A 21914-nucleotide genomic window follows, 5' to 3' on the forward strand; every position below is an offset into this window, starting at 1 on the left:
GTGTCCTATCAGGAGGAGGAGGAGATGGGGGATACATTATATACAGTGTCCTATCAGGAGGAGGAGGAGATGATACATTATATACAGTGTCCTATCAGGAGGAGGAGGAGATGATACATTATATACAGTGTCCTATCAGTGGTAGATGTATGTATATATACATGCACTCACCAGGTACACACACATAGAGGTCACCTGACAGCTGTAGTCGTAGTCGGGCTGGTCACCTCCTTCTGGCAGTACAATTCGGCTCCTTAGTTGGTCTGTACGTGTAGAGGCGCCAAGGGCCCAGGAGCCAATCAGCATGCAGCCGCGTGACGCGCACAGCCAATCACCGCACAGAGTGACATCGTGCGTCTCCTCAGAGTCAATTTGTTCTTCCCGCCAACCGCACCTGAGGTGAAACGTAAATGAAAGGCGTGGCTTCGTAGAATCCTCCAATCAGCGGTGGGCTGGATGGAGGATTGACATCACAGAGAGCCACTCAGGGGCGGGTCCTGCGCTCCGCTGAGGTATATAGTGTGTGGCCGGAGGGCGGGGCGGTGCTCATAGTAACAGGCGGGGAGGGGCAACGCTGAACGAACCGGCACCAACAGCCCGAACCGGAAGAGCATGAGCGAGGTGCAGGCCCGGGCCCAGGAGCCCGCCACAGAGCCCGCAGAGCAGAGGTCACCCCGGAGCCAGGCCGACAAGAAAGTACTCGGTAAGTGGCGTCACCCCATATCACTGAGGAGCGGGCCCGGTACCGGAACCTCCCCCCATATCACTGAGGAGCGGGCCCGGTACCGGTACACCCCCATATCACTGAGGAGCGGGCCCGGTACCGGAACCTCCCCCCATATCACTGAGGAGCGGGCCCGGTACCGGTACACCCCCATATCACTGAGGAGCGGGCCCGGTACCGGAACCTCCCCCCATATCACTGAGGAGCGGGCCCGGTACCGGAACCTCCCCCCATATCACTGAGGAGCGGGCCCGGTACCGGAACCTCCCCCATATCACTGAGGAGCGGGCCCGGTACCGGAACCTCCCCCATATCACTGAGGAGTGGGCCCGGTACCGGAACCTCCCCCCATATCACTGAGGAGCGGGCCCGGTACCGGAACCTCCCCCCATATCACTGAGGAGCGGGCCCGGTACCGGAATCTCCCCCCATATCACTGAGGAGTGGGCCCGGTACCGGAACCTCCCCCCATATCACTGAGGAGTGGGCCCGGTACCGGAATCTCCCCCCATATCACTGAGGAGCGGGCCCGGTACCGGAATCTCCCCCCATATCACTGAGGAGCGGGCCCGGTACCGGAATCTCCCCCCATATCACTGAGGAGTGGCCCGGTACCGGAATCTCCCCCCATATCACTGAGGAGTGGGCCCGGTACCGGTACCTCCCCCCATATCACTGAGGAGCGGTACCGGAACCTCCCCCATATCACTGAGGAGCGGGCCCGGTACCGGAACCTCCCCCCATATCACTGAGGAGCGGGCCCGGTACCGGAATCTCCCCCCATATCACTGAGGAGTGGCCCGGTACCGGAATCTCCCCCCATATCACTGAGGAGTGGGCCCGGTACCGGTACACCCCCCATATCACTGAGGAGCCGCGCCCGGTACCGGAATCTCCCCCCATATCACTGAGGAGCGGGCCCGGTACCGGAATCTCCCCCATATCACTGAGGAGCGGGCCGGTACCGGAACCTCCCCCCATATCACTGAGGAGCGGGCCCGGTACCGGAACCTCCCCCCATATCACTGAGGAGCGGGCCCGGTACCGGAACCTCCCCCCATATCACTGAGGAGCGGTTCCGGAATCTCCCCCCATATCACTGAGGAGCGGGCCCGGTACCGGAACCTCCCCCATATCACTGAGGAGCGGGCCCGGTACCGGAACCTCCCCCCATATCACTGAGGAGCGGTACCGGTACCGGAACCTGCCCCCATTTCACTGAGGAGCGGTACCGGTACACCCCCCATATCACTGAGGAGCGGGCCCGGTACCGGAATCTCCCCCCATATCACTGAGGAGCGGGCCCGGTACCGGAATCTCCCCCCATATCACTGAGGAGTGGGCCCGGTACCGGTACCTCCCCCCATATCACTGAGGAGCGGGCCCGGTACCGGTACCTCCCCCCATATCACTGAGGAGCGGTACCGGAATCTCCCCCCATATCACTGAGGAGGCGGCCGGTACCCGGAACCTCCCCCCATATCACTGAGGAGCGGGCCCGGTACCGGAACCTCCCCCCATATCACTGAGGAGCGGGCCCGGTACCGGAACCTCCCCCCATATCACTGAGGAGCGGGCCCGGTACCGGTACACCCCCATATCACTGAGGAGCGGGCCCGGTACCGGGAACCTCCCCCCATATCACTGAGGAGCGGGCCCGGTACCGGTACACCCCCATATCACTGAGGAGCGGGCCCGGTACCGGAACCTCCCCCCATATCACTGAGGAGCGGGCCCGGTACCGGAACCTCCCCCCATATCACTGAGGAGCGGGCCCGGTACCGGAACCTCCCCCCATATCACTGAGGAGCGGGCCCGGTACCGGAACCTCCCCCCATATCACTGAGGAGCGGGCCCGGTACCGGAACCTCCCCCCATATCACTGAGGAGCGGGCCCGGTACCGGAACCTCCCCCCATATCACTGAGGAGCGGGCCCGGTACCGGAATCTCCCCCCATATCACTGAGGAGTGGGCCCGGTACCGGAACCTCCCCCCATATCACTGAGGAGTGGGCCCGGTACCGGAATCTCCCCCCATATCACTGAGGAGCGGGCCCGGTACCGGAATCTCCCCCCATATCACTGAGGAGCGGGCCCGGTACCGGAATCTCCCCCCATATCACTGAGGAGTGGCCCGGTACCGGAATCTCCCCCCATATCACTGAGGAGTGGGCCCGGTACCGGTACCTCCCCCCATATCACTGAGGAGCGGTACCGGAACCTCCCCCCATATCACTGAGGAGCGGGCCCGGTACCGGAACCTCCCCCCATATCACTGAGGAGCGGGCCCGGTACCGGAATCTCCCCCCATATCACTGAGGAGTGGCCCGGTACCGGAATCTCCCCCCATATCACTGAGGAGTGGGCCCGGTACCGGTACACCCCCCATATCACTGAGGAGCGCGCCCGGTACCGGAATCTCCCCCCATATCACTGAGGAGCGGGCCCGGTACCGGAATCTCCCCCCATATCACTGAGGAGCGGGCCCGGTACCGGAACCTCCCCCCATATCACTGAGGAGCGGGCCCGGTACCGGAACCTCCCCCCATATCACTGAGGAGCGGGCCCGGTACCGGAACCTCCCCCCATATCACTGAGGAGCGGTTCCGGAATCTCCCCCCATATCACTGAGGAGCGGGCCCGGTACCGGAACCTCCCCCATATCACTGAGGAGCGGGCCCGGTACCGGAACCTCCCCCCATATCACTGAGGAGCGGTACCGGTACCGGAACCTGCCCCCATTTCACTGAGGAGCGGTACCGGTACACCCCCCATATCACTGAGGAGCGGGCCCGGTACCGGAATCTCCCCCCATATCACTGAGGAGCGGGCCCGGTACCGGAATCTCCCCCCATATCACTGAGGAGTGGGCCCGGTACCGGTACCTCCCCCCATATCACTGAGGAGCGGGCCCGGTACCGGTACCTCCCCCCATATCACTGAGGAGCGGTACCGGAATCTCCCCCCATATCACTGAGGAGCGGGCCCGGTACCGGAACCTCCCCCCATATCACTGAGGAGCGGGCCCGGTACCGGAACCTCCCCCCATATCACTGAGGAGCGGGCCCGGTACCGGAACCTCCCCCCATATCACTGAGGAGCGGGCCCGGTACCGGAAACTCCCCCCATATCACTGAGGAGTGGGCCCGGTACCGGTACACCCCCCATATCACTGAGGAGCGGGCCCGGTACCGGTACACCCCCCATATCACTGAGGAGCGGTACCGGAATCTCCCCCCATATCACTGAGGAGCGGGCCCGGTACCGGTACACCCCCCATATCACTGAGGAGCGGGCCCGGTACCGGAACCTGCCCCCATATCACTGAGGAGCGGGCCCGGTACCGGAATCTCCCCCCATATCACTGAGGAGTGGCCCGGTACCGGAATCTCCCCCCATATCACTGAGGAGTGGGCCCGGTACCGGTACACCCCCATATCACTGAGGAGCGGTACCGGAATCTCCCCCCATATCACTGAGGAGCGGCCCGGTACCGGTACACCCCCATATCACTGAGGAGCGGTATCGGAACCTGCCCCCATATCACTGAGGAGCGGGCCCGGTACCGGAACCTGCCCCCATATCACTGAGGAGCGGGCCCGGTACCGGAACCTTCCCCCATTTCACTGAGGAGCGGTACCGGTACACCCCCCATATCACTGAGGAGCGGGCCCGGTACCGGAATCTCCCCCATATCACTGAGGAGCGGGCCCGGTACCGGAATCTCCCCCCATATCACTGAGGAGTGGGCCCGGTACCGGAACCTGCCCCCATATCACTGAGGAGCGGGCCCGGTACCGGAACCTGCCCCCATATCACTGAGGAGCGGGCCCGGTACCGGAGCACCCCCATATCACTGAGGAGCGGGCCCGGTACACCCCCATATCACTGAGGAGCGGTACCGGTACACCCCTCATATCACTGAGGAGCGGGCCCGGTAGTGGAATCTCCCCCCATATCACTGAGGAGTGGGCCCGGTACCGGAATCTGCCCCATATCACTGAGGAGCGGGCCCGGTACCGGAACCTGCCCCCATATCACTGAGGAGCGGTACCGGTACCGGAATCTCCCCCCATATCACTGAGGAGTGGGCCCGGTACCGGAACTTGCCCCCATATCACTGAGGAGCGGGCCCGGTACCGGAACCTGCCCCCATATCACTGAGGAGCGGGCCCAGTACTCGGAACCTCCCCCCATATCACTGAGGAGCGGGCCCGGTACCGGAACCTCCCCCCATATCACTGAGGAGCGGGCCCGGTACCGGAACCTCCCCCCATATCACTGAGGAGCGGGCCCGGTACCGGAACCTCCCCCATATCACTGAGGAGCGGGCCCGGTACCGGAACCTCCCCCCATATCACTGAGGAGCGGGCCCGGTACCGGTACACCCCCATATCACTGAGGAGCGGGCCCGGTACCGGAACTCCCCCCATATCACTGAGGAGCGGGCCCGGTACCGGTACACCCCCATATCACTGAGGAGCGGGCCCGGTACCGAACCTCCCCCCATATCACTGAGGAGCGGGCCCGGTACCGGAACCTCCCCCCATATCACTGAGGAGCGGGCCCGGTACCGGAACCTCCCCCCATATCACTGAGGAGCGGGCCCGGTACCGGAACCTCCCCCCATATCACTGAGGAGCGGGCCGGTACCGGAACCTCCCCCATATCACTGAGGAGCGGGCCGGTACCGGAATCTCCCCCCATATCACTGAGGAGCGGTACCGGAACCTCCCCCCATATCACTGAGGAGCGGGCCCGGTACCGGAATCTCCCCCCATATCACTGAGGAGTGGGCCCGGTACCGGAACCTCCCCCCATATCACTGAGGAGTGGGCCGGTACCGGAATCTCCCCCCATATCACTGAGGAGCGGGCCCGGTACCGGAATCTCCCCCCATATCACTGAGGAGCGGGCCCGGTACCGGAATCTCCCCCCATATCACTGAGGAGTGGCCCGGTACCGGAATCTCCCCCCATATCACTGAGGAGTGGGCCCGGTACCGGTACACCCCCCATATCACTGAGGAGCGCGCCCGGTACCGGAATCTCCCCCATATCACTGAGGAGCGGGCCCGGTACCGGAATCTCCCCCCATATCACTGAGGAGCGGGCCCGGTACCGGAACCTCCCCCCATATCACTGAGGAGCGGGCCCGGTACCGGAGCACCCCCCATATCACTGAGGAGCGGGCCCGGTACCGGAACCTCCCCCCATATCACTGAGGAGCGGTTCCGGAATCTCCCCCCATATCACTGAGGAGCGGGCCCGGTACCGGAACCTCCCCCATATCACTGAGGAGCGGGCCCGGTACCGGAACCTCCCCCCATATCACTGAGGAGCGGTACCGGTACCGGAACCTGCCCCATTTCACTGAGGAGCGGTACCGGTACACCCCCCATATCACTGAGGAGCGGGCCCGGTACCGGAATCTCCCCCCATATCACTGAGGAGCGGGCCCGGTACCGGAATCTCCCCCCATATCACTGAGGAGTGGGCCCGGTACCGGTACCTCCCCCATATCACTGAGGAGCGGGCCCGGTACCGGTACCTCCCCCCATATCACTGAGGAGCGGTACCGGAATCTCCCCCCATATCACTGAGGAGCGGGCCCGGTACCGGAACCTCCCCCCATATCACTGAGGAGCGGGCCCGGTACCGGAACCTCCCCCCATATCACTGAGGAGCGGGCCCGGTACCGGAACCTCCCCCCATATCACTGAGGAGCGGGCCCGGTACCGGAAACTCCCCCCATATCACTGAGGAGTGGGCCCGGTACCGGTACACCCCCCATATCACTGAGGAGCGGGCCCGGTACCGGTACACCCCCCATATCACTGAGGAGCGGTACCGGAATCTCCCCCCATATCACTGAGGAGCGGGCCCGGTACCGGTACACCCCCCATATCACTGAGGAGCGGGCCCGGTACCGGAACCTGCCCCCATATCACTGAGGAGCGGGCCCGGTACCGGAATCTCCCCCCATATCACTGAGGAGTGGCCCGGTACCGGAATCTCCCCCATATCACTGAGGAGTGGGCCCGGTACCGGTACACCCCCCATATCACTGAGGAGCGGTACCGGAATCTCCCCCCATATCACTGAGGAGCGGGCCCGGTACCGGTACACCCCCCATATCACTGAGGAGCGGTATCGGAACCTGCCCCCATATCACTGAGGAGCGGGCCCGGTACCGGACCTGCCCCATATCACTGAGGAGCGGGCCCGGTACCGGAACCTTCCCCCATTTCACTGAGGAGCGGTACCGGTACACCCCCCATATCACTGAGGAGCGGGCCCGGTACCGGAATCTCCCCCCATATCACTGAGGAGCGGGCCCGGTACCGGAATCTCCCCCCATATCACTGAGGAGTGGGCCCGGTACCGGAACCTGCCCCCATATCACTGAGGAGCGGGCCCGGTACCGGAACCTGCCCCCATATCACTGAGGAGCGGGCCCGGTACCGGAGCACCCCCCATATCACTGAGGAGCGGGCCCGGTACACCCCCATATCACTGAGGAGCGGTACCGGTACACCCCTCATATCACTGAGGAGCGGGCCCGGTAGTGGAATCTCCCCCCATATCACTGAGGAGTGGGCCCGGTACCGGAATCTGCCCCCATATCACTGAGGAGCGGGCCCGGTACCGGAACCTGCCCCCATATCACTGAGGAGCGGTACCGGTACCGGAATCTCCCCCCATATCACTGAGGAGTGGGCCCGGTACCGGAACTTGCCCCCATATCACTGAGGAGCGGGCCCGGTACCGGAACCTGCCCCCATATCACTGAGGAGCGGGCCCAGTACCGGAACCTCCCCCCATATCACTGAGGAGCGGGCCCGGTACCGGAACCTCCCCCCATATCACTGAGGAGCGGGCCCGGTACCGGAACCTCCCCCCATATCACTGAGGAGCGGGCCCGGTACCGGAACCTCCCCCATATCACTGAGGAGCGGGCCCGGTACCGGAACCTCCCCCATATCACTGAGGAGCGGGCCCGGTACCGGAACCTCCCCCATATCACTGAGGAGCGGGCCCGGTACCGGAACCTCCCCCCATATCACTGAGGAGCGGGCCCGGTACCGGAACCTCCCCCCATATCACTGAGGAGCGGGCCCGGTACCGGAACCTCCCCCCATATCACTGAGGAGCGGGCCCGGTACCGGAACCTCCCCCCATATCACTGAGGAGCGGGCCCGGTACCGGAACCTCCCCCATATCACTGAGGAGCGGGCCCGGTACCGGAACTCCCCCCATATCACTGAGGAGCGGGCCCGGTACCGGAACCTCCCCCCATATCACTGAGGAGCGGGCCCGGTACTGGTACACCCCCATATCACTGACTGACCAGCGGGCCCGGTACTGGTACACCCCCCATATCACTGACTGACCAGCGGGCCCGGTACTGGTACACCCCCCATATCACTGACTGAGCGGGCCCGGTACTGGTACACCCCCCATATCACTGACTGACCAGTGGGCCCGGTACTGGTACACCCCCATATCACTGACTGACCAGCGGGCCCGGTACTGGTACACCCCCCATATCACTGACTGAGGAGTGGGCCCGGTACTGGTACACCCCCCATATCACTGACTGAGGAGCGGGCCTGGTACTGGTACACCCCCCATATCACTGACTGAGGAGCAGGCCTGGTACTGGTACACCCCCCATATCACTGACTGAGGAGTGGGCCTGGTACTGGTACACCCCCATATCACTGACTGAGGAGTGGGCCCGGTACTGGTACACCCCCCATATCACTGACTGAGGAGCGGGCCCGGTACTGGTACACCCCCATATCACTGACTGAGGAGCGGGCCCGGTACTGGTACACCCCCATATCACTGACTGAGCGGGCCCGGTACTGGTACACCCCCCATATCACTGACTGAGGAGCGGGCCTGGTACTGGTACACCCCCTATATCACGGACTGACCAGTGGGCCCAGTACTGGTACACCCCCTATATCACTGACTGAGGAGCGGGCCTGGTACTGGTACACCCCCCATATCACTGACTGACCAGTGGGCCCAGTACTGGTACACCCCCCATATCACTGACTGACCAGCGGGCCTGGTACTGGTACACCCCCTATATCACTGACTGAGGAGCGGGCCTGGTACTGGTACACCCCCCATCTCACTGACTGAGGAGCGGGCCCGGTACTGGTACACCCCCCATCTCACTGACTGAGCGGGCCTGGTACTGGTACACCCCCCATATCACTGACTGAGCGGGCCTGGTACTGGTACACCCTCCATATCACTGACCAGTGGGCCTGGTACTGGTACACCCTCCATATCACTGACCAGTGGGCCTGGTACTGGTACACCCCCTATATCACTGACTGAGCGGGCCCGGTACTGGTACACCCCCCATATCACTTACCAGTGGGCCCGGTACTGGTACACCCCCCATATCACTGACTGAGGAGTGGGCCCGGTACTGGTACACCCCCCATATCACTGACTGAGGAGTGGGCCTGGTACTGGTACACCCCCCATATCACTGACTGAGGAGCGGGCCCGGTACTGGTACACCCCCCATATCACTGACTGAGGAGCGGGCCCGGTACTGGTACACCCCCTGTATCACTGACTGAGCGGGCCCGGTACTGGTACACCCCCCATATCACTGACTGACCAGCGGGCCTGGTACTGGTACACCCCCCATATCACTGACTGACCAGTGGGCCCAGTACTGGTACACCCCCCATATCACTGACTGACCAGCGGGCCTGGTACCGGTACACCCCCCATATCACTGACTGACCAGTGGGCCCAGTACTGGTACACCCCCCATATCACTGACTGACCAGCGGGCCCGGTACTGGTACACCCCCCATATCACTGACCAGTGGGCCCGGTACTGGTACACCCCCCATATCACTGACTGAGGAGTGGGCCCGGTACTGGTACACCCCCTATATCACTGACTGAGCGGGCCCGGTACTGGTACACCCCCCATATCACTGACCAGTGGGCCCGGTACTGGTACACCCCCCATATCACTGACTGAGGAGTGGGCCCGGTACTGGTACACCCCCTATATCACTGACTGAGGAGCGGGCCTGGTACTGGTACACCCCCATCTCACTGACTGAGGAGCGGGCCCGGTACTGGTACACCCCCCATATCACTGACTGAGCGGGCCCGGTACTGGTACACCCCCCATATCACTGACTGAGCGGGCCTGGTACTGGTACACCCTCCATATCACTGACCAGTGGGCCCGGTACTGGTACACCCCCCATATCACTGACTGAGGAGTGGGCCCGGTACTGGTACACCCCCTATATCACTGACTGAGGAGCGGGCCTGGTACTGGTACACCCCCATCTCACTGACTGAGGAGCGGGCCCGGTACTGGTACACCCCCTATATCACTGACTGAGCGGGCCTGGTACTGGTACACCCCCCATATCACTGACTGAGCGGGCCTGGTACTGGTACACCCTCCATATCACTGACCAGTGGGCCCGGTACTGGTACACCCCCCATATCACTGACTGAGCGGGCCTGGTACTGGTACACCCCCCATATCACTGACTGAGCGGGCCTGGTACTGGTACACCCCCCATATCACTGACTGAGGAGCGGGCCTGGTACTGGTACACCCCCCATATCACTGACTGAGGAGCGGGCCCGGTACTGGTACACCCCCTATATCACTGACTGAGGAGCGGGCCCGGTACTGGTACACCCCCCATATCACTGACTGACCAGCGGGCCTGGTACTGGTACACCCCCCATATCACTGACTGAGGAGCGGGCCCGGTACTGGTACACCCCCTGTATCACTGACTGAGCGGGCCTGGTACTGGTACACCCCCCATATCACTGACTGAGGAGCGGGCCCGGTACTGGTACACCCCCCATATCACTGACTGACCAGTGGGCCCGGTACTGGTACACCCCCCATATCACTGACTGAGGAGCGGGCCCGGTACTGGTACACCCCCCATATCACTGACTGAGGAGCGGGCCCGGTACTGGTACACCCCCCATATCACTGACTGAGGAGTGGGCCCAGTACTGGTACACCCCCTGTATCACTGACTGAGCGGGCCCGGTACTGGTACACCCCCTATATCACTGACTGAGGAGTGGGCCCAGTACTGGTACACCCCCCATATCACTGACCAGTGGGCCTGGTACTGGTACACCCCCCATATCACTGACTGAGGAGTGGGCCCAGTACTGGTACACCCCCATATCACGGAGGGGCCGCGGTCTTGAGCTCTGTGTAGTGTTGGGTGCTCATTATCTTGTCTCTTCTGCAGCCACCCAGGTGCAGGGGACCGTCAAGTGGTTTAACGTCCGCAATGGATACGGCTTCATTAACCGGTGCGTGGGCGTGGCATGGCAGGGGGGTGTATGTGAATGTCTGGGCGTGTCATAGTAGGTCCGATGTGTGTGATGGAGGGGGGGTGAGTGGGCGTGGCTGTGGGGTCGGCATGGTGGGGCTTGGGCTCTGTGGGTGCCAGGGTGGGGCTGGGGCTGTGTGGGGGGCGGTGTGTTAGTGAATACGTATCTGGGCGTGGCATGGTAGGGCCGATGTGTGTGTGATGGAGGGGGGGGTGAGTGGGCGTGGCTGTGTGGGGTCGGCATGGTGGGGCTGGGACTCTGTGGGTGCCAGGGTGGGGCTGGGGCTGTGTGGGGGGCGGTGTGTTAGTGAATACGTATCTGGGCGTGGCATGGTAGGGCCGATGTGTGTGTGATGGAGGGGGGGGTGAGTGGGCGTGGCTGTGGGGTCGGCATGGTGGGGCTTGGGCTCTGTGGGTGCCAGGGTGGGGCTGGGGCTGTGTGGGGGGTGGTGTGTTAGTGAATACGTATCTGGGCGTGGCATGGTAGGGCCGATGTGTGTGTGATGGAGGGGGGGGTGAGTGGGCGTGGCTGTGGGGTCGGCATGGTGGGGCTTGGGCTCTGTGGGTGCCAGGGTGGGGCTGGGGCTGTGTGGGGGGTGGTGTGTTAGTGAATACGTATCTGGGCGTGGCATGGTAGGGCCGATGTGTGTGTGATGGAGGGGGGGGTGAGTGGGCGTGGCTGTGTGGGGGCAGCATGGTGGGGCTTGGGCTCTGTGGGTGCCAGGGTGGGGCTGGGGCTGTGTGGGGGGTGGTGTGTTAGTGAATACGTATCTGGGCGTGGCATGGTAGGGCCGATGTGTGTGTGATGGAGGGGGGGGTGAGTGGGCGTGGCTGTGTGGGGGCAGCATGGTGGGGCTTGGGCTCTGTGGGTGCCAGGGTGGGGCTGGGGCTGTGTGGGGGGCGGTGTGTTAGTGAATACGTATCTGGGCGTGGCATGGTAGGGCCGATGTGTGTGTGATTGAGGGGGGGTGAGTGGGCGTGGCTGTGTGGGGGCAGCATGGTGGGGCTGTGTGTGGGCGGTGTTTGTGTGTGTGTGTGGGGGGGGGGGGTTGGCGGAGTATGTGGGCGTGGTGATGCGGTGGGAGGGGCTGGACCGCTGTTGGTGGCTGTGACCCATAATAAGGCTACTTGTTTCCACAGGAATGACACCAAAGATGACGTGTTTGTCCACCAGGTAATGGAACGTCACCAAGGCGCATAGTGATGTCTGTGTGTGTGGGGCCCTGTATCCCAGCTCGTGTGTCTCTTTGTGGGGCCCTGTGTCCCGCCTCGTGGGTCTCTTTGTGGGGCCCTGTGTCCCGGCTCGTGTCTCTGTGTGTGTGGGGCCCTGTGTCCCGGCTCATGTCTGTGTGTGTGGGGCCCTGTGTCCCGCCTCGTGGGTCTCTTTGTGGGGCCCCCTGTCCCGGCTCATGTGTCTCTGTGTGTGGGGCCCTGTGTCCCGGCTCGTGTCTCTGTGTGTGTGGGGCCCTGTGTCCCGGCTCATGTGTCTCTGTGTGTGTGGGGCCCTGTGTCCCGGCTCATGTCTGTGTGTGTGGGGCCCTGTGTCCCGGCTCGTGGGTCTCTTTGTGGGGCCCCCTATCCCGGCTCGTGGGTCTCTGTGTGTGTGGGGCCCTGTGTCCCAGCTCATGGGTCTCTGTGTGTGTGTGTGTGGGGCCCTGTGTCCCAGCTCATGGGTCTCTGTGTGTGTGTGGGGCCCTGTGTCCCAGCTCATGGGTCTCTGTGTGTGTGTGTGGGGCCCTGTGTCACGGCTCGTGGGTCTCTGTGTGTGGGGCCCTGTGTCCCAGCTCGTGGGTCTCTGTGTGTGGGGCCCCCTGTCCCCGGCTCGTGTGTCTGTGTGTGGGGCCCCCTGTCCCCGGCTCGTGTGTCTGTGTGTGGGACCCCCTGTCCCCGGCTCGTGTGTCTGTGTGTGTGGGGCCCCCTGTATCCCGGCTCATGTGTGTGTGTGTGGGGCCCCCTGTGTCCCGGCTCATGTGTCTGTGTGTGTGGGGCCCCCTGTATCCCGGCTCATGTGTCTGTGTGTGTGGGGCCCCCTGTGTCCCGGCTCATGTGTCTGTGTGTGGGGCCCCCTGTGTCCCGGCTCATGTGTCTGTGTGTGTGGGGCCCCCTGTCCCCGGCTCATGTGTCTGTGTGTGGGGCCCCCTGTCCCCGGCTCATGTGTCTGTGTGTGTGTGGGGCCCCGTGTCCCCGGCTCATGTGTCTGTGTGTGTGTGGGCCCCGTGTCCCCGGCTCGTGTGTCTGTGTGTGTGTGGGGCCCCCTGTCCCCGGCTCATGTGTCTGTGTGTGTGGGGCCCCCTGTCCCCGGCTCATGTGTCTGTGTGTGTGGGGCCCCCTGTCCCCGGCTCATGTGTCTGTGTGTGTGGGGCCCCCTGTCCCCGGCTCATGTGTCTGTGTGTGTGGGGCCCCCTGTCCCCGGCTCATGTGTCTGTGTGTGTGGGGCCCCCTGTCCCCGGCTCACGTGTCCTGTATTTCAGACTGCCATAAAGAGGAACAATCCGCGTAAGTTTCTCCGCAGTGTTGGGGATGGGGAGACTGTGGAATTTGATGTAGTGGAAGGAGAGAAGGTAGGTGTTCCCTGCAGGTGAGTCCCCGGGTGCTATGAGAGGTGAGTACTGATGAGCTGCCCGTGTCTGTAGGGTGCGGAGGCTGCCAATGTCACCGGCCCTGGCGGGGTCCCGGTAAAGGGAAGCAGATTCGCCCCCAACAGACGCCGTTTTCGGCGGAGATTTTATCGTCCGCGGGGGGATAATGCTGCGGAGTCTTCAGGAGAAGGGGTGAGCCCGGAGCCTGTGAGCGAGGGGGAGCCTGGAGATGAGGGGTCTCCGCAGCAGAGACCACCACAGCGCCGACGACCACCGCCATTCTTCTACAGGCGCAGGTTTGGAAGAGGTGGAAGACCCCCGACTCAGCGGGACCCAGGTGCAGAGGTGTGTACTTACCTGCTCATGTGCAGTGGCCCCGGGGCCCCTGGAGGTCCTGCAGGTAGCGCTGGATTTATGGAGAAGTGACCCTGAGTTTTATCATAGACATCAGAGGCAAAGGACCTGGCGACGTCCGACTCCCCCCAGGATGGAGAAGAGCAGAGACCCCCGTCTCGCAGGTTCCGGCCCCGCTTCCGCAGGTGAGGGGCTGTTATGTAGGGATTGGGGGCTCCGGATACTGCTGCTCGCTGGATGGGACCGGCTATGGAGCTTAAGGGTACATTCACATGCCGTGTGCTGGAGAGGAGGTGAGAACAGCGGCGCACGGCCGCACACACCCCGAAAGATGGAGCATGCGGACATGTGTGGCCCCGTATCTGTGCCGTGCCGCTATTGCCTTCTATTTGGACGTACGGCCATGTGAATAAGACCTTAGGTGGTGGGGTGGGGGGGCCCGGGGTGTCTGGTGGGGTGGGGGGGCCCGGGGTGTCTGGTGGGGTGGGGGGGCCCGGGGTGTCTGGTGGGGCGGGGGGGCCCGGGGCGTCTGGTGGGGCGGGGGGGCCCGGGGCGTCTGGTGGGGCGGGGGGGCCCGGGGCGTCTGGTGGGGCGGGGGGGCCCGGGGCGTCTGGTGGGGCGGGGGGGCCCGGGGCGTCTGGTGGGGCGGGGGGGCCCGGGGCGTCTGGTGGGGCGGGGGGGCCCGGGGCGTCTGGTGGGGCGGGGGGGCCCGGGGCGTCTGGTGGGGCGGGGGGGCCCGGGGCGTCTGGTGGGGCGGGGGGGCCCGGGGCGTCTGGTGGGGCGGGGGGGCCCGGGGCGTCTGGTGGGGCGGGGGGGCCCGGGGCGTCTGGTGGGGCGGGGGGGCCCGGGGCGTCTGGTGGGGCGGGGGGGCCCGGGGCGTCTGGTGGGGCGGGGGGGCCCGGGGCGTCTGGTGGGGCGGGGGGGCCCGGGGCGTCTGGTGGGGCGGGGGGGCCCGGGGCGTCTGGTGGGGCGGGGGGGCCCGGGGCGTCTGGTGGGGCGGGGGGGCCCGGGGCGTCTGGTGGGGTGGGGGTGTCTGCTCCCTTGTAATGGCGGCCTGAGTACTCCTGGTAACAGTGGTGGTCTCTGCAGGCCTTTCCGTCCTCGGCCCCCACCGCAGCAGAGTGCAGAGGGAGGGGATGGAGAGAGCAGAGCAGCATCTGATGAAGCTCCACGTCCAGAGCCTCAGCGGCAGCGCGGACGCCCCTTCTTCCAGCGGCGCAGGCGGCCGGGAGTGGCTCCGGCTCAGGCGGCTGCACAGGTACGGCTTCACCTGCTCACTGGTTATGGCCGGGGCTTTGTGCTGGTGCTGTGGCTTTACTTTATGTCCTCACTTTTAGGGTGATGGAAAGTCCCCGGCTCAGTCCTCCCAAGGTTCTCCGACAGAAGGGACCTCCAGCAAATCCTCCGACGCCCCGGCAGAGGCGGGCGAGCCGTGTGTCCCGGTAATCCCATTGTACATGTGTGTAGTGTCTCCCTCTGCTACGCTGCGCTCACTGCTCCTCTCCATTACTAGGTGTCTCCTCCAGCCCCGGCAATGAAGGACACCCCCACAGTGGAGTGACCACTCCATCAGGTATCTCCCCGGGATGCTGGGGGTAGTTGTCTGCTGCGGACCTGTGCTGATCCCTCTTCTCATCCCGGCAGGTTCCTTGGATGTTTCTTCCATCTTCCAGTCGCACAGACACGGGGATCACGGACTTGGCGTGACAGTGGGGAGCGGATGGGCCCCCATCAGACACGGGGATCACGGACTTGGCGTGACAGTGGGGAGCGGATGGGCCCCCATCACGGGCTTCGGGGGTTGCACTTGTTTGGGGTTTTCTTTGTTGCACTGATTTGTCTGCTAATAAAGATGGAAGAGCAGAACCTTAGTGTGTAGTGTACTTACTGTACCACCCTGGCACCCACCACCTCTTCTCCTGCAGGTGAGTGGGTGTAGTGTACTTACTGTACCACCCTGGTACCCCCACCTCTTCTCCTGCAGGTGAGTGGGTGTAGTGTACTTACTGTACCACCCTGGTACCCCCACCTCTTCTCCTGCAGGTGAGTGGGTGTAGTGTATTTACTGTACCACCCTGGTACCCACCACCTCTTCTCCTGCAGGTGAGTGGGTGTAGTGTACTTACTGTACCACCCTGGTACCCACCACCTCTTCTCCTGCAGGTGAGTGGGTGTAGTGTACTTACTGTACCACCCTGGTACCCACCACCTCTTCTCCTGCAGGTGAGTGGGTGTACTGTACTTACTGTACCACCCTGGTACCCACCACCTCTTCTCCTGCAGGTGAGTGGGTGTAGTGTACTTACTGTACCACCCTGGCACCCACCACCTCTTCTCCTGCAGGTGAGTGGGTGTAGTGTACTTACTGTACCACCCTGGCACCCACCACCTCTTCTCCTGCAGGTGAGTGGGTGTAGTGTACTTACTGTACCACCCTGGCACCCACCACCTCTTCTCCTGCAGGTGAGTGGGTGTAGTGTACTTACTGTACCACCCTGGCACCCACCACCTCTTCTCCTGCAGGTGAGTGGGTGTAGTGTACTTACTGTACCACCCTGGCACCCACCACCTCTTCTCCTGCAGGTGAGTGGGTGTAGTGTACTTACTGTACCACCCTGGCACCCACCACCTCTTCTCCTGCAGGTGAGTGGGTGTAGTGTACTTACTGTAACTCCCTGGCTGGGTACAATGAGGGGCATCGCACGGCCTCTCGCCTGTTACCCACCACCTCTTCTCCTGCAGGTGAGTGGGTGTAGTGTACTTACTGTACCTCCCTGGCTGGGTACAATGAGGGGCATCGCACGGCCTCTCGCCTGTTACCCACCACCTCTTCTCCTGCAGGTGAGTGGGTGTAGTGTACTTACTGTACCTCCCTGGCTGGGTACAATGAGGGGCATCGCACGGCCTCTCGCCTGTTACCCACCACCTCTTCTCCTGCAGGTGAGTGGGTGTAGTGTACTTACTGTACCTCCCTGGCTGGGTACAATGAGGGGCATCGCACGGCCTCTCGCCTGTTACCCACCACCTCTTCTCCTGCAGGTGAGTGGGTGTAGTGTACTTACTGTACCTCCCTGGCTGGGTACAATGAGGGGCATCGCACGGCCTCTCGCCTGTTACCCACCACCTCTTCTCCTGCAGGTGAGTGGGTGTAGTGTACTTACTGTACCTCCCTGGCTGGGTACAATGAGGGGCATCGCACGGCCTCTCGCCTGTTACCCACCACCTCTTCTCCTGCAGGTGAGTGGGTGTAGTGTACTTACTGTACCTCCCTGGCTGGGTACAATGAGGGGCATCGCACGGCCTCTCGCCTGTTACCCACCACCTCTTCTCCTGCAGGTGAGTGGGTGTAGTGTACTTACTGTACCTCCCTGGCTGGGTACAATGAGGGGCATCGCACGGCCTCTCGCCTGTTACCCACCACCTCTTCTCCTGCAGGTGAGTGGGTGTAGTGTACTTACTGTACCTCCCTGGCTGGGTACAATGAGGGGCATCGCACGGCCTCTCGCCTGTTACCCACCACCTCTTCTCCTGCAGGTGAGTGGGTGTAGTGTACTTACTGTACCTCCCTGGCTGGGTACAATGAGGGGCATCGCACGGCCTCTCGCCTGTTACCCACCACCTCTTCTCCTGCAGGTGAGTGGGTGTAGTGTACTTACTGTACCTCCCTGGCTGGGTACAATGAGGGGCATCGCACGACCTCTCGCCTGTTACCCACCACCTCTTCTCCTGCAGGTGAGTGGGTGTAATGTACTTACTGTACCTCCCTGGCTGGGTACAATGAGGGGCATCGCACGACCTCTCGCCTGTTACCCACCACCTCTTCTCCTGCAGGTGAGTGGGTGTAATATACTTACTGTACCTCCCTGGCTGGGTACAATGAGGGGCATCGCACGACCTCTCGCCTGTTACCCACCACCTCTTCTCCTGCAGGTGAGTGGGTGTAATGTACTTACTGTACCTCCCTGGCTGGGTACAATGAGGGGCATCGCACGACCTCTCGCCTGTTACCCACCACCTCTTCTCCTGCAGGTGAGTGGGTGTAATGTACTTACTGTACCTCCCTGGCTGGGTACAATGAGGGGCATCGCACGGCCTCTCGCCTGTTACCCACCACCTCTTCTCCTGCAGGTGAGTGGGTATAATGTACTTACTGTACCTCCCTGGCTGGGTACAATGAGGGGCATCGCACGGCCTCTCGCCTGTTACCACCACCTCTTCTCCTGCAGGTGAGTGGGTGTAATGTACTTACTGTACCTCCCTGGCTGGGTACAATGAGGGGCATCGCACGGCCTCTCACCTGTTACCACCACCTCTTCTCCTGCAGGTGAGTGGGTGTAATGTACTTACTGTACCTCCCTGGCTGGGTACAATGAGGGGCATCACACGACCTCTCACCTGTTACCCACCACCTCTTCTCCTGCAGGTGAGTGGGTGTAATGTACTTACTGTACCACCCTGGTACCCACCACCTCTTCTCCTGCAGGTGAGTGGGTGTAGTGTACTTACTGTACCACCCTGGTACCCACCACGTCTTCTCCTGCAGGTGAGTGGGTGTAGTGTACTTACTGTACCTCCCTGGCTGGGTACAATGAGGGGCATCACACGACCTCTCACCTGTTACCACCACCTCTTCTCCTGCAGGTGAGTGGGTGTAGTGTACATACTGTACCTCCCTGGCTGGGTACAATGAGGGGCATCGCACGGCCTCTCGCCTGTTACCCACCACCTCTTCTCCTGCAGGTGAGTGGGTGTAGTGTACTTACTGTACCTCCCTGGCTGGGTACAATGAGGGGCATCGCACGGCCTTTCACCTGTTACCACCACCTCTTCTCCTGCAGGTGAGTGGGTGTAATGTACTTACTGTACCTCCCTGGCTGGGTACAATGAGGGGCATCGCACGGCCTCTCACCTGTTACCACCACCTCTTCTCCTGCAGGTGAGTGGGTGTAATGTACTTACTGTACCTCCCTGGCTGGGTACAATGAGGGGCATCGCACGGCCTCTCACCTGTTACCCACCACCTCTTCTCCTGCAGGTGAGTGGGTGTAATGTACTTACTGTACCTCCCTGGCTGGGTACAATGAGGGGCATCGCACGGCCTCTCACCTGTTACCCACCACCTCTTCTCCTGCAGGTGAGTGGGTGTAGTGTACTTACTGTACCTCCCTGGCTGGGTACAATGAGGGGCATCGCACGGCCTCTCACCTGTTACCCACCACCTTTTCTCCTGCAGGTGAGTGGGTGTAATGTATCTGCCATGTACCTACCTGGGGTACATGTATGAAAGAAAACCTATAAGTTTAATTTCCATTTCGTCCCCCATGACGGCCCCTGGAGGTTGATTCCCCTTCCTCTGTAGGGACAGGAAGTTGTGAGTATTAAAAGACCCCCCCAGCAGTGTTTTTCCTGTCCCTACAGGGGATGGGGTTGAGAGTAAATCCTCTCTCTCCTCTGGGAAAGGTGGGAGAGATATGGATCTCGTACCGCTCAGGGTGTTTGTCCTCCCCAGTTCTCCCTCGTCCGAGCTCCTGGCTCTACTTGGGGTCTCCAGTGGTGGGCTGCCCCTCGTGGCGTGCCGGTGGCCATACGACTCCTGCCTGGGTCCGCAGCGGTCGGCACATCATTGTAAGCGCTGTGCCCCGCTTCCGGTGACCTCTGCGCAGGGAGTGGGGCAGCCTGGGTGACGGGCTGCCACTGATGACGTCAGACGCCGGTATGTGAGTATTTTAGACGATCGCAGTGTAGTTTCACTTCTGAGGTCTCCATGGAGCTGGACAGCATGGCGCATGTGGCTGGCACGCGATCCCTTACCCTGGGTTCTGTGAGTAAACGCTTTTTGGGAATGTGGGGGATTTTTTCCCTGTCTGTTGCCATTTTTTGGGGGTCTCTTGTAGGGGTCATTACTGATTAAGTACTCCCTATATTCAGGAGAAAGATCTCCCAAAAGAAAGGAGGAGCCAGATAAGGATTGGCCTATAAAGGCTCCTTCCAATCGTTGCCAAATTTGTAATGTGAAATTAGATGCCTCATGTAAGGAATGCTTAGACAGGATCCGTAAGAGAAACCCTCTCTTTTTAGGATGAGTTAAGGACCACTATGAGGGAAGACATTAAAGCTTCTAAGGGTCCCCCCTTAAAAAGACCCCAAATTAGTCCCGAATATGTAGACCCGGATGATGAACAGCCTTCATGCTCATATGAGAGAGTCGGAGGACCAGGATGGTTTTTCACATCCTCAGGTGGTTAATGACCCGGAATTTGCCAATGAAGATTTGGATAGCTTGATAAGGGACACCCTAAGAATTGAGGATAAAATAGAAGAAAAATCCATGGTAGATGAACTATTTGGGGGACTGAGACAGAAGAGAACGATGCGGTTATAGAAAATGTAGAGGGTCTTGTTGTTGACGAGTGGAGAGCCAGACAAACGGTTGAATGTCCCTAAAGACTTTAAAAATGGCTTACTGTTTGACCCAGAAGAGACCAAATTATGGGAGAACGCACCCAAAGTAGACATTCCTATTACCAAGGTTGTAAAAAAGACGCATTTGCCGTTTGAGGATTCCACGCAACTTAAAGATGCAATGGACAGGGAGTCCAATAAAAAACTTTGGGAGTCTTCTATGACAATCAAAACAAACATTGCTGCAACCTCAGTATCCCGCAGCCTCCTCTTCTGGTGAGGGGGCTTAGAAGACCATCTCGGGGAAGGCCCCTAGAGAAGACATTCTGGATTCACTGCCATTACTTGTATCTGCCACAGCGTTTTTAGCTGATGCCTCGGCAGAGTCGCTTCGCTTTGCTTCAAGAGATGCCGCCCTCTCAAAGGCTACCGGAAGGGCTCTCTGGTTAAAACAAGGGTCGGGGGACATTCGCTCTAAAGCCAATCTTTGCAGCCTTCCTTTTTCAGGTGAATTCTTGTTCGGATCTGAGCTGGATGAGATTCTTGACAAAGAAGAAAGGTTTTCCTGAACCTAAACCTACACCAAAAAAGCAGTTTTTTCGTGGCTTTAGAGAAAACAAGGACCAGCCAAAGAATAAGGGGAGATCTTCCTGGAGACCGGGCTTCTGGAATAGCTCCAGGGGAGGAAAGAATAAGCCATTCCTATTCAGTTCCTCGAACAAACAAGAAAAGAAGCAATGACGCCGTGGGGGGGGGGGGGGGGGGGGTTTGGGGGGTTACAGAACTTTCTCCCCCAGTGGAAGAACATAACAAACAGGTGGGTGACTTCCATTATCCAGGATGGTTACCGTAAAGAATTTGTCTTCTCCTCATCGGTTTTTTCTGTCCAGGCAGTCCTCAAGAAGTCTGACACATCATCTTTGGGAGCAAGTGTCTACCCTGCAGAATCTGGAGGTGGTTTGTCCAGTCCCCCCAGAAGAGAAGGGTACCGGTCACTACTCCCCCCTTTTCCTGATAAAGAAGCCAAATCTTGAACAATGGGTGACATGTCAAGTTCAAAATGGAATCCATAAAATCTACCACTCCCTTTAATAAACCGCAATGCATTTTTGTGTAGTGTGGATCTGAAAGAAGCTTACTATCATATTCCAATTCATGCAGTTTCTGCGTTTTGCGGTGATTTCTCCCTCAGGGGAAGAGGCTCCTTTTCATTTTACAGCCTTACCCTTTGGTAAAGACTCGGGGAGCTGAAGAAAGACCAAAGTCATGGCAGAAGTGGTCAAATACTTGAGGACCGGAGAAGTCCTAGTAGTCCCATACCTAGACGATTTCTTACTAGTGGGAGACTCGGTAAGCCATCTAGAAAAACAAAAGAAGGTGACAATAGAAGTTCTTCAGGAATTGGGCTGGATCACAAATTTGGAAAAATCCGATCTTGTTCCCAATCTTATAAAAGAATTTTTGGGGGTATCCTTAAATTCAT

General features: G+C 61.0%; 1 protein-coding gene across 2 annotated transcripts; it reads left to right on the forward strand.

Annotated features, from left to right (window-relative positions):
• Positions 1–542: 542 nt before the first annotated feature.
• On the forward strand, positions 543–15895 carry YBX2 (Y-box binding protein 2). 2 transcript variants are annotated; one of them, XM_072131989.1, is made up of 11 exons: positions 543–703; positions 11013–11076; positions 12237–12270; positions 13568–13657; positions 13730–14020; positions 14120–14214; positions 15119–15287; positions 15367–15471; positions 15543–15602; positions 15674–15707; positions 15762–15895. In XM_072131989.1, the coding sequence occupies exons 1-9, from the start codon at positions 613–615 to the stop codon at positions 15588–15590; spliced, it is 987 nt and encodes a 328-aa protein (XP_071988090.1). In that variant the 5' UTR covers positions 543–612; the 3' UTR covers positions 15591–15602; positions 15674–15707; positions 15762–15895. The 2 variants fall into 2 exon arrangements, with proteins under 2 accessions (XP_071988090.1, XP_071988089.1); XM_072131988.1 differs by having other exon boundaries at positions 15674–15895.
• Positions 15896–21914: the final 6019 nt, after the last annotated feature.

Source organism: Engystomops pustulosus, unplaced genomic scaffold (genome assembly GCF_040894005.1).
Source record: "Engystomops pustulosus unplaced genomic scaffold, aEngPut4.maternal MAT_SCAFFOLD_193, whole genome shotgun sequence".
NCBI lineage: Eukaryota > Metazoa > Chordata > Amphibia > Anura > Leptodactylidae > Engystomops > Engystomops pustulosus.

Excerpts from the sequence above, each read along its gene's own strand:
- YBX2 (XM_072131988.1), top strand. The coding sequence starts at position 613 with ATGAGCGAGGTGCAGGCCCGGGCCCAGGAGCCCGCCACAGAGCCCGCA. Across the intron at positions 704-11,012 it reads GGCCGACAAGAAAGTACTCG|CCACCCAGGTGCAGGGGACC; the intron begins GTAAGTGGCGTC and ends TCTCTTCTGCAG. Across the intron at positions 14,021-14,119 it reads AGCGGGACCCAGGTGCAGAG|ACATCAGAGGCAAAGGACCT; the intron begins GTGTGTACTTAC and ends GTTTTATCATAG.